This window comes from Hippopotamus amphibius, chromosome 7, assembly GCF_030028045.1.
Source record: "Hippopotamus amphibius kiboko isolate mHipAmp2 chromosome 7, mHipAmp2.hap2, whole genome shotgun sequence".
Classification (NCBI taxonomy): Eukaryota; Metazoa; Chordata; class Mammalia; order Artiodactyla; family Hippopotamidae; genus Hippopotamus; species Hippopotamus amphibius.
Genome location: NC_080192.1, coordinates 88,483,934 through 88,496,094, shown reverse-complemented (window position 1 = coordinate 88,496,094; position 12,161 = coordinate 88,483,934). Strand labels below are relative to the sequence as shown.

Here is a 12,161-nt window from a genome sequence, read left to right as displayed (position 1 = left end):
CCGACTCCATCCTGTCTTAAGGGCCCTTTCCCCGTGGTTGTGGCGGGTAGAAGGAGCCCTGGACTAGGAGTTAGGGAGTGTGGCCCCAGGCATGTGTGAGCAGGGGCTAGTGACTTAGCCTTTCTGGGGCGAAGCTCCCTCTTCTGACGAGGGTGTGATGCCGCCTGCCCTGTCCCGCACCCTGGCGGTCTGAGCTGTTTGGAGGGAGGGCCCATGAGGGCAGCTTAGTGTATTGGGACGGCAGAAGGGTCCTCCGTGGAGCCCTGGGAAGGTCTGAACAGCAGAGATCAGGCACAGGGCTGCGGGTCCAGCCGTCACCTGCACCCACAGTGGGGCCTCCCATTGGGATGGAGTCCAGGAGACCCCTCGTGCGCTCTTGGCTGGAGCTCCCAGGGCAGCCTGTGGTCCTCACAGAGCTCCCGTCCAGCTTCAGCCCCGGGGGTGCGCCACGTGGCTTGGCCGGTGAAGCCGGAGGGCTGACGCTGGCCCTCTCCTGCCAGAGGGGCTCTGGGAAGAGCCGGCCTCTCCCCTCCCCCTCTCCTTGGGATCTACCTCTCCTCCTGGCTTTCCTGGAAGAGGCTTGTGTCTGTGTGTCTGTCTGGCTTCCCTTCCTCTGACCACCTTGCTTCAGCAACAGCCCACCCCCCTTGTGTCTCCTTTTCCGAGGGGCCGGGCCTTGTGTGCGGCGAGGCCAGGCCCCAGCACACAGCAGCACAGTGTCTGAGGCCCCAGGCCTCCAGGCCTGCTCCTCACAATGCCTTTGTTGTGTGTTTTTCCCTCCCTGGGGCGGGTGGGGCGCGTGTGTGGGTCTGGGTGAGTTTTGTTTGAAAGCCACCCCCTCCCTTCCCCCCAGTGCTGAGCTCATTGCCTGTGTGATGGGGCTGCTGGAAGGAGTCGCCTGCTCGGGGCCAGCGTGGGGGGCGCTGCCAACACCAGTACAGCGTGCACGGCCGCCACAATGCGCAATTGTGATCTTTGTGTAAACGCGGTCGGTCTGGGGCCCGCGTGCTTATAAAAATAAAGCGTTGGGAAGCACAGGGGGCGGGAACAAAAGGGGCTTTTTCGCTGGCTCTCTAATATGGTTTCATTTATCGGATCGCGCCCTCTTTTTCTTACTGGAACCAGGGAGAGGTTCTCTGCCGAGCTTGGAGCTGATGGTATCACAGCCAGACGGTTTCATTAAATGCACAGACGCCGCTGGGCCCTGCCAGGGTTAGGCAGGAAGGGAACGGCTTGGGCCAGCCCTGCCAGGCCGGTGCATGGGAAGGGAGAGCCCCACGCAAGGGAGGCTCCCACCAGGTGGGGGTGGCACGATGGGGTGGGCATGTCTCCCCTGCCCATTCTTCTGCCGAGGGCCTCCCATTGCCCTCTTCTACCTCCAGAATCAGGTTTAAAACCAGTTTCCTACAGGAAGCCCTCCAGGATTGACCCCAGTGTGCTTTTGTACCTGAAGGCTGATGAGCTGGTCCTAGCCTGGTGGCTGCCTCCTGGTAGACAAATCCAGCATCGTTCAGCCAAGGAGTGCCCGTGGCTTCTGTCTCCTAATTCAGATCCCCCCTCACCCTTAAAACTAGCCCCTTGGGCAGTAGCCAGAATCCTGGACACTGTTCTCCACCCCATCCTTTGATGGGAGTCCTCCTAGTGCCCACTCCAACTTTTCTACCTCTTCGATGGTCACTCTCTGCCACCTCCTGGCTGTGGCTGTGGCATGCCACTTGGTCTTTTCATGCCTAGGGAGCCTGGCTTGCTCCCCTCCCCTTTGCGGGGAAAAGCTATCTCCCCATCTCAGCCCCAGGACTGCAACTGGACATCCTGGCACTAGATGTCTGGTGCTGAGACCCTCTTGAGGTTACACAGGGGCCACTCGGGGGGGCACAGAGGATGCAAGGTGCTGCAGGATGTAGAAGCTGCCAAGGTATAGGGCATGTGGTAGGGCATTTGGGCTGAGCCCTGCCAGACATCCAGCTGCCAGCCTCCTGCATCCCCAGACTGCAACCCTGCCCATGTGCCCTCAGCATCTGGCACTTTGAGTCTTACAAAATGGCCGCAAACTGGACCCTGCCCCCTAATGAGAGAAGTTGGAGGAGACCCCCCCTCCAAGCCCTTTGCTCCTGTCCCAAATTACATGCACTCAGTCCCATGGGACCTTCTCCTGCATTGGTTTCCAAGTGTAGTCCTGAAAGGCAGCCTTAGCACCACCTGGGAGCTTGTTAGAAATGTCAGTTCTCAGGCCCCACCCCAGATCTGATGAAGGAGTCTCTGAGGGTGGGGCCCAACAGTCTCTGCCAGCCTTCCAGAGGGTTCTGCTGCATGTTTACATATGAGAACCACTGCCCTAGAATCTCCTCTAGTGATGCCTTGGAACCAGGCAGAGGGAATGACTCCTGGGTGGGTCCCGGGCCGGCATGGCTGGGGCTGGTAGTTTGGAAAGGCGTTTGGGGGCGTCAGGGAGCTGCAGGCATCTTAGGGTTCTCCTCACACACTCCCACGGCTCAGCAGCCCTTGAATCCCTTTGTTTTTCTCTAGCCCCCCCAGCCGCCCCTCCCCCCCCTCCCGCCGCCCCATCTAAGCCACCACTCTCTCTGCCTGCATCCTTGCAGCAGTTTCATAACTGGTCTCCCTGCACCCACTTCTGCCCCCTCCAGTCTGTTCTCCAGGTGGCGGGCAGAGTGAGCTTGTGAAATGCAGACTCAGGCATCCAGATCTCTCTCTCACATGCCACTGCACCTCATATCTATTCTTTGAAGCATGATCAAAATTGTAATTCTATGTTTGTTTGTGTATATTATTACCGTTTTGCTCCAAATGTATTCTCAGCCCCTAGCACCTAGCCTACAGCCTGTCATGCAGAAGGTGCTCAGTAAGTGCTTGTTGGATGAATGAATGAATGAATGAATCCACCATTCTTTCATTTTGCCCCCAGCAGCCAGCCAGGAAAGAGCCCAGAGGGGAAGCACTCTGGATCTCTGTGCCCACTCTCCTGGATCTCGGTCCCATCTCCCCGTGGTGGCCACCAGCTGGCCTCACAGAGGGTGGGGGTGGGGGACGCCCCCGGGAAAGGGCTCCAGCCTGGACGTTGTTGCTCTGAGCAGCAGGGACAGCTCTGCTCCAGCTTTGTGGCTGCATGACTCCTGAGCGGGCGACTCTCACAGTCTCTGTTGTGTCCTGTCTCCCTTCCCTGTGCCCGGCCCACACAGATCCCTACGCAATCGTCTCCTTCCTGCACCAGAGCCAGAAGACAGTGGTAGCGAAGAACACCCTGAACCCCACATGGGACCAGACACTCATCTTCTACGAGATCGAGATCTTCGGCGAGCCGGCCAGCATCGCCGAGCAGCCGCCCAGCATCGTCGTGGAGCTGTACGACCACGACACCTATGTGAGTCTGCCCGCCTTCCTCCCCTGAACCCTCACTGCCCACCCTCTCCAGGACCCAGAGGGAGATGCTGCTGTGAGGGACGGGTCCCCAACCAGATGGGTGCTCCCCAAGGCTGGGGCTGATGGCCTCTCCCCCAAAGCCCACAAGCTACAGAGTGGTGAAGACCATATTAGAGTCATTAAAAATGAATTGCTAGCACATGTGCTGTGCCCATGGCAGAGAGAGGGGAAGATCTGGCAGGGTGCTTGGCTGTGGGTCGGGAGCCTTGGTTTTCTCTGTCTCTAACGTGCTTATAAGATCCCAGGTTGGTCCCTTCTCCCCATCAGAGGGCTGCATTGACTATACACATGGTTATCAAGCACTCGTGCTGGGCTGAGTGGCCCCTCACGTGGGGTTCCCGGTCTAGGTGGGAGCCGGGGCTCAGGGTCCACAGGGCAGGGACTCCTCCAGGGAGCCGGCATGCAGCACAGGCGGGACCCTCCTGGCGGGGCTGTCGCAAGGAACCCGTTGTGCTGGAGGGAAGGCTCCGTGGTCGTGCTGCCCAAATGAGGACCACTTGCCGTGTGTGCTGTTGAGCAGTCGAAATGTGCCTAGTACAACTGAAAAACTGAATTTTCATCGTTTTTTAGTTTCAATCCATTAAACTTTAAATAGCCACAGGCAGCTGGTGGCTCTGGTATTGGACGGCATGGCTCTGAAAGGTTCCCAGGAGGGAGAGAGCTGTGGGCTGGAATGTGAGGGGGGCTGTGGGAAGACCCAGGCCCTGGAGGAAATGTGAGATTGGGGTGTTGGGATGAGGTGGGGGTGTTAGCACAGCACAGGGTCCAGTGGGAGACGGAGGATGAAGAAGGCAGGCCGGGAAGGAGGAGCAAGGAGTACTAGGCCAGGGCAGCGGAGGACTGGCGGGGTCAGGGCAACATGTTAAAAAAGAGGGGTGGGGAATAAAATTGAGTCATTTGTGGTGAGGTGGATGGACCTAGAGTGTGTCATGCAGAGTGAAGTAAGTCAGAAAGAGAAAAACAAATATTGTATACTAACTCACATAAATGCAATCTAAAAAAATGGTACTGATGAACCCAGTGCCAGGGCAAGAATAAAGATGCAGATGTAGAGAACAGACTTGAGGACGTGAGGTGGGGGGCGAAGGGGAAGCTGGGATGAAGTGAGAGAGTAGCATTGACATATATACACTACCAATTGTAAAATAGATAGCTAGTGGGAAGCTGCTGCAGGGAGATCAACTCAATGATGGGTGAGGACTTAGAGGACCAGGATAGGGAGGGTGGGAAGGAGCCATGGGAGGGAGGGGATATGGGGATATATGTATAAATACAGCTGATTCACTTTGTTGTACAGCAAAAACTGGCACAACAGTGTAAAGCAGTTATACTCCAATAAAGAGCTTAAAAAAAAATAAAAAGGAGGAGTGGGATGCTACTGGAAGGGAGAGACTGTGCCAGCTAAGGGGTGTGTAGCCAAGAGGCCCTGCCCAGGTTGGGGGTGGCAGTGGATGAAGGAGAAGGGGGTAGGGATTCAAAGATGTTTCTAGAAACAGCTGCCATGACTGGAATGGAGGGTGTGGTGGCCAGGGGTGGGGGAAGGTGACCCTGATTCGGGCCCCCACTAGCTGGCAGTGGGCAACGTGAGCCTGGGCTGGGAGGCCACCTGTGAGCTCTGCCCTTGGAAGGAAAAGCTGGCTCCGTGGGGGCCGAGCAGATGGAGGAAGGGTCTTTTGAGGATTTGGGGCGGAAGCGTTCAGGGCCTGGCGCTTTTGGGGCAGGAGGAGGTGGGAGGCTGCAGGACCAGGAGGGTGCCGGGCCAGGGGAATGCGCAGAAGCAGGTGCGAATGCTGGTGCAGGGCAGGCAGGAGGCCACCAGGACACAGCCTCTCTCTTCCAATAGCACCTCACCTCCGCTTTCACAAGTGTTACTCTCTCCTCTTTGGGCCGGTGCCCAGGAGGGATCCCAGGGGGAGAAAGCCATGGCCTCTTCTGGGTGGGTGGGCCCCAGGGTCCTGGGGAAGAGCAGAGCAGTGCTCACTGATACTATAGTCAAACAAGGCTGTACCTGTTGCCAAACATCTGTTGCCCTGAGCTCCTGCTGTCCCGGCTGCCTGGGCTCTGCAAGGACTCCTCTCCCCAGCCTCTCCTTGACCCAGCAACTAAAAGCAACATTGGGCCCAGAGTAACCTCCAGAACCGCCCCCAGTGCTGAGGCTGGTGTCCATTCTGAGTGGTCTGTGCTGGACGGTCACCCGCTGGTGTGGGCATTTATGTGGAAGCGGGTGGCTGCTTCAGAATGGCTCTTAGCAATGTCCCCAGCAGTGACGTGACTACCGGTCGGGATGCCTCCCCGTCCTGGCCTGGGTTTCTCCAGACGAGTGCCACCAGGGCTTGTGACGGCTGTGGCATCGTCTGGCTGGGACCCAGGTGCTGTCTGCGGCCCCCGCCCTTGGGGAAGCTAACCACAAGGTCGGAGTTCACTGGTCAGCAAGGTCACGTCAGAAAGCTGAGCTTGGGCAAGGCTGTGGGGGATGGCTGGGAAGAGTAGGGCACATGCAGCACAGCTGGGGGACGTGGCCCGTGTAAAGGCCAGCGCGGGAGAGGCCAGCTGAGGGCAGCAGGCTGGGGTAGCAGATGTGTGGGAGGGAATGAGGCAGGGCAGGAGGAGTGAGCAGGCTCCAGTGAGCGGATCTTCCGTGCCAGGAGGGGTTTGGACTCTATCCTCTAGGCAGTGGGGAGCCGTGGAAGGCTCCTGAGCAAAGGGATGATAAGATGAAAACATCATCTGAACAAGACTTACTTAATTGGAGGAGCGTGATCACAGCCTCCCCATGTGGAAACCGGGGGCGTTTGAAGGTGAAATGAACAGGAGATACAAAAGTCCTGGGAAATGTCAAACACCTATACTGCTGGGGGCATTAAAGAAATGCTAGGAGGCTGTCACTCGAGTCTCTAATGGGCTTAGATCTTGATTAAATTAAAGCAAGTTGACTGCTAGTTGGACATACAGAGGGACTTCCGGACCATGATGAGAATTCAACTGTAGCAACAGTGGCAGGCGGCCACTCACATGTTGTCCTTGCATCCTTCTAAGGGAGGCAGAGCTCACCATTCTGCACTAGGGGTTGCCCTGGCTTCTGAGGCCCTTCTGAGTTCAGGAGGTCAGATGTAGGTCTGGTGATTGCTCTGAGGCCACCAGAACCTGGGGCTGGGGGACGCTGACTCTTCTTTCTCCACGCTTGGTCTAGGGTGCAGATGAGTTTATGGGACGCTGCATCTGTCAGCCGAGTCTGGAACGGATGCCCCGGCTGGCCTGGTTCCCGCTGACTAGGGGCAGCCAGCCGGCGGGTGAGCTTCTGGCCTCTTTTGAGCTCATCCAGAGAGAGAAGGTGAGGCTGGTCCACATCTAGATCCAGGAGGCCCGGGCAGGGAGCGCCTGATGGCGGAGGGTGGGGGGCCCAGGCAGGGGATGGTCTGATGGAGGAGAGGGGGCTTGGATACATTCTTCTTCCCCCACCAAGGGCCTGCACTTAGTGGAGAGCACTGAGGGCCACCTCTGGATGTTAGGCCTTTTGCCAGAACTGGTTTTGCCCATCTTTTCTGGACCCCAGATCAGGACACGATCTAACACTGGGGCAGAACGTTAAAATCTGAACTGTGTTAATATGTCTGGGTCCTCTGGCCATTGGGTGTGTTTTTTCCTGGGTTACATCCGGATGTGGTTTCTGGGAGGAGGGCCTCTGTGATCTGATTAGGAGGCTTAATTGTCCGGGGCAGGGGACTCCAGGGACAGGTGAGGGCAGGACCTCTGTTCTAGTGTGGGCTCTGCCATGACCTAGGCGAGCCACTTCCCTGCTATAAAATAGGGGGTTTGGGTTAGAGCCATATCTTCAAAACTTGCTTTTAGTAGGTGATGTGAACCCTAATATGTAAGCTAGCTAGAAGTGAGGCTACTCTGGCTGAAGTGTCTGGAAGGGACACGGCATACCGCCAACCTGGCTACCCCTGCCCCCGCTCACCAGGCACCTCGCAGGATTCCCTAGGCCTCCAAGGAATAGTCTGCAAATCCCTGGACTGTCTGATCACAGACATATTCCATGAGTGTCATTTTGTGGTTGGAGGTGTGTTTGCCTGGCCAGGGTAGAAAGGTGGTGGGGCCTTGGGTGACAGGCACCTAACCAAAGCTCTTTTTCTTCACCCTAGCCGGCCATTCACCACATTCCTGGTTTTGAGGTAAGTCTTGCTGTTACCTTTGCTTCTTTAAACTCACCCCCTCCCTGTGTTTGCAGCACCCTCCCAGGCTAGGAAAGGCAGCAGGTTTACACCACCACCACCCTGCCTTCAAGCTGAGCAAGGCTCGGTGGGGCCACAGGGGCAGGGTAGGTGGGGACTAGGAACCCTGCCCAGCTCAGGCTTTCCTGCCCTTCTTCCCTGAGAAGCCCAAGAATCCCAGAATCAGATGGAAGGACGTCATGGTCATCTATCCCAGTGGCTCTCAGCTGGGCATCATGTTGGAATCCCTTGGGCAGCTTTAAAAATCACCAGTGCTAGGACTTCCCTGGTGGCACAGTGGTTAAGAATCCACCTGCCAATGCAGGGAACACGGGTTTGATCCCTGCTCCAGGAAGATCCCACATGTCGCGGAGTAACTAAGCCTGTGTGCCACAACTATTGAACCTGCGCTTTAGAGCCCGTGAGCCACAACTGTTGAGCCCATGTGCCACAACTACTGAAGCCCGCGAGCCTAGAGCCCGCGCTCCACAACAAGCCACCGCAATGAGGAGCCTGTGCACCACAATGAAGAGTAACCCCCGCTCGCCGCAACTAGAGAAAGCCCATGTGCAGCAACAAAGACCCAACACAGCCAATAAATTAAAAAAAAAAAAAAATCACCAGTGCTCAGGCCCCACCATAGACCAAACAAAATGCAGTCTTTCAGGGTGTGGCTCAGGCATTGGCATCTTCAAAGCTGCCCAGGAGATTTGAATGTGCACCCAGGGCTGAGAACCATCGACCTTAGGCCAGTGGCTCTCAGCGTGGCATCACCCAAGGTATCGTTAGAGATGCCAGGCTTGGGTCCCACTTCAAACCTACTGAAGCGAGCTCTGAGGGGCCGTGCGGCATCCTGGGTATTACCGAGCTCTCTGGGGATGCCGATGTGCGCTCGCGTTTCAGCTCTGATTCGGTCGTTTCCCAACTCAGTGTCCCACCACGATCCGGTTTTCTTTCCTCTACTAGTTATGGGGACTTCGTTCCCTTCACCCTGCTCCCCTTCCTCTTCCTGGGAGTCATGAAAAATGTAAACCTTTTCCTGGTACCGGGGCTAATTTGGTTCAGGAATCCTATGGCCGGCCAGGCTCAGCTGCGGCTTTGAGAAGTGGTCATGGGGGCTCTGTTTGGATGTCTCCCCCCTTGTGAGGCAGGGAGCCCAGGCAATTTGCAGACAGTTCTTACCATGTAAGCCCTCCTTGCCCCCTGCCCCCATCCCACCCTCTGCCTCTCCTCCCACCCCTTGTAGTCTCTCTCCCTCTCCTGCTCCCTGTCCAGTCCAAGTTTCTGCTCTCAGGCCTGCCAGCCCTGGGCATCTAGGTTGCTTCCCCTTGGTTCTCCAAGTCCACATCTCCAGCAGCAGCTGCAGGGATTCAGGCCCGATAGCCTCCTGGGGCTGTTGCACAGGGTCTGGGACCTTCCCACCTCCTGTCTGTCAGTCAGTCTCCTTTCTCCTGTCACTTCCAGAGATGCCTGGGCTCTAGGTTTATGCTTTGGCCTCTCCCCCCAGTCCCTCTGCCTCAACGTTTGTTGTATCCTCTTTCTCAGGGACCACGTAGAGGGTACGTCTGGGAAGCACAGCACCCTCACCCTGGGTGGGAAGTGGTTTCTGTTGGCTTCTTTTAGGGGGACATCTGGTGTGTTGATCTCTGCCCCAGCCGAGTGCTCCTTGTCACTAACAGTGAACTTTTACCCTCCTTCCTCTCCGCCCTCCACCATCTCCTGGATGGGGACTGTCCCATGATGTGGTCCAGGTGCAGGATACATCAGGGATCCTGGAAGAGGTGAGCTGACCCCTCACAGCTGTGGCCTGTGGCTGGGGATAGGTGGGCAGAGACAGAGGGAAGGTGAAGGCCATGCCCTGGAGGCTTCCTGGTTCCCGGTGCTCTAGTGTCACATGGACCCCTGTCTGGATTTCATTTCCCACACTCTATGTTGACCCAGGGCTGCCTGGGTGTGCCCTGGTGTGATTCTGGCCTTAGGTGGATTACTGCTGTGTTGGAAACCACACTTGCCCAGCCCCCAGGGATAGCAGTACAGAGCCTCATCTGGCTGAGTACCCGCTGGCATGTTTTTAGGAATCCAGTGTTCATAAGGGGCCAGAGTAGTGAAGGAAGCCTTGCTGGCAGAGGTGGTGTTAACCGGACATTGTTGCAGTGCTTGGGAAGAAGGTGGGGCCCCAGGGACCAAGCACCACTTTGGGGCCTGGCTGGTTTAGGGAATGGGGTGGCTTGGGGATTCCTAGGTTCCGGGAGAAGTTTGGGGTGTGCATCCATAGGAAGCAAGGCTATGCCTCTGCAGTGCGGGATGAGGAGCACGTTTCCTTATGGCCTCCTGCGCATCTGTGAGTGGGTCCTCATGAGTGAGCTGGGGCAAAGGCCCGGGCAGAGAGACAGGAAGGAGAGCCCTGGTCAGATGGGGGTTGGGAAAAGGGCAGCCACTTCCTGCCGTCAGGGAATCCCCAGGCTGGGAGCGGACACCATTTGACATTTTCAGTGCAATTTGGACTTGAAGCGCAGGGTCAGGATGTGGGATCTGCAGGCCCTGCGCCCCTTACCTCACTTCCTTTAGCTCCCAGACCGAGGTGGGGTCCGCCAAGTGAGCTGGCTGTAATTGCGCCTGACAGGCAGCCTCCTGCTTCTGGCTGTAGTTGCGAAAGACTGCCGATTTGGAAAGGGGACCAGAGTCCTGTCCAGGGAAGCAGCACGGAGCCCTCTCTCTTGATTGAGAGCATTCTGTGGCCAAAACCCACAGCCTGCTCTGAAGAAGACCCAGCCCAGGGATGAGTTATTTAAAAAAGTTAAAATCCTTAATAACTGGATTTGTAATATATAACGGTGGAGGCTCAGATTCCAAGAGCAGGGATCTGGCTGTGGTCTGGTTGTCAGGAAGCAAATCAAAATCTGCAGCCCTGGGGCCAGAACCTGACGAGGGCCAAGCGTCCTGCTGCAGGGCCAGCCGGCCACAGGCTGAGGCGGGTGTGGGTCAGCAGGGCCAGAGGAGAGCAAGTCCTGGGGGTCTGCTGGGCACAGAGTGGGCCAGCACGTTCAAAGGGTCCCGGGCCCCGTAGGATGGAGGGAGTATCAGCTGGTCCAGGGAACCACCCCAGAAAGTGACCTTGTGACCCCTTCATCCCCAGAGGGCCTCCACCCAGGCCCTGGGGCCCAGAGCTCAACCTCTTTCTTCTACTGCACTTGAAGGCTAAGACATGCTGAGGTCCCGAGTCCTATTTGGTTTTAAGAGTCTCCAGGGACGGGGTGGAGGCACGTTAGTCTTGCTGCTGCCATTGGTCCTACAGGAAGCCCGACGCCTTAGCAAGATTTTTCTGTCTTCTTTGCCGCGGCCAAGCTCCCGCTTGGTATCCCTCATTCAGCCCCTCCCGGCTTGCAGCCTGAGCCCTTGAAGAGCACTCTAGCCGTGACCTGTGAAAGCCGTGTCAGGAGCCTAGATTCTGGGCCACCGGCCATGGGAGCCCTAGAAAGTCCGGGAGCAGCAATGGGTGTATTAGGAAGCTGTCTGACTACAGAGAGCTGTGGGTTGGGGAGCGAGGGGCAGGAGCTAGGAGGCTTTTGAGACAGATGTGGTGATGGGGGCCTAGACTAGAGAGAGGAACAGAGCGGGGCAAGGGACTCTGAAGGATGGTTTTAAGGACAGTCTCTCCGGTGGGGACTGCCTTCTGGCCAGCACGCTCGTGTGGGAGACGGTGTCGTGAATGAGGTGAAATGCACCTACCCAGGCTGAGGGCTCTGAGAGCAGTTGGAGGACAGTGGGGATGGCTTCCTGGAAGAGGTGACTCTGAGCTCCCTTTGGGGGTCCAGGTGGCCGTGCCTCGGGCTGGGGGCGTGTGTCACCGCGTGGGGCCAGCTTGGTGGGCAACAAGATTTCCCCTGGAGCACCCCTCTCTGGGGGCTCTTGGTGGGGAAGGAGGACTGTGGCATTGTGTCTTTGAGGCTTTGGTGTCTGGGAGACCTGGGTCCCCGTGGGAGGACCTGGGTCTGCCAGCCTGTCTTTCTGTCTGACACTCGCTGTTTCCCCTCTTCCTGAGCCTCCTGCTTCCGCTTGTCCAGGTCTCCCTTCGCATCTCCCTTTTCCTCTGTTTGCTCCTTGGCCCGGGCTCCCTCTCTCGCTCCTTCTCCCCGCCTCTTCTGAGCCCTCTGTCTCGTTTCTTTTCCTTTTTGTCTGGAGAACAAAGGCGGTCTGCGCTGCCAGGGGAATGAGTTCAAAGAAACTGCAATTTTAGATTTCCTGAGAAATGGAGAGCGCACAGACATGCGTGAGTGTGTGCAAATGTGCACACTCACGAGAGCGTGCACACGTGCATGCACACACACAGAGCAGAAGAGGTGATGGCGGATTCCTTAATAATTGAGGGCCCCTAGGATGTGGAGCCTGTGCAGGGGAAGACCCCATCTGGGGACCCTTTAGGCGGGAGCAGGGGCTTATGGTCCTGAGTGCCTAAGGGGGCGTGGGCCAGAGTATCGCCCTCGGTTCTGCTGCTCCTGTCATGCTCTG

At 57.2% G+C, this 12,161-nt stretch overlaps 1 protein-coding gene across 16 annotated transcripts in view; it reads left to right on the top strand.

Annotated features, from left to right (window-relative positions):
* The window catches only part of DYSF (dysferlin), a 232,291-nt gene that overhangs the window by 148,969 nt on the left and 71,161 nt on the right, over window positions 1-12,161 (top strand). For all 16 annotated transcript variants that reach the window (XM_057741366.1, XM_057741361.1, XM_057741364.1 and 13 more), the window contains 4 exons: window positions 3,198-3,379; window positions 6,629-6,769; window positions 7,584-7,613; window positions 9,404-9,433. In XM_057741366.1, the coding sequence (XP_057597349.1) occupies window positions 3,198-3,379; window positions 6,629-6,769; window positions 7,584-7,613; window positions 9,404-9,433 (383 nt within the window). The remainder of the gene's footprint in view (window positions 1-3,197; window positions 3,380-6,628; window positions 6,770-7,583; window positions 7,614-9,403; window positions 9,434-12,161) is intronic.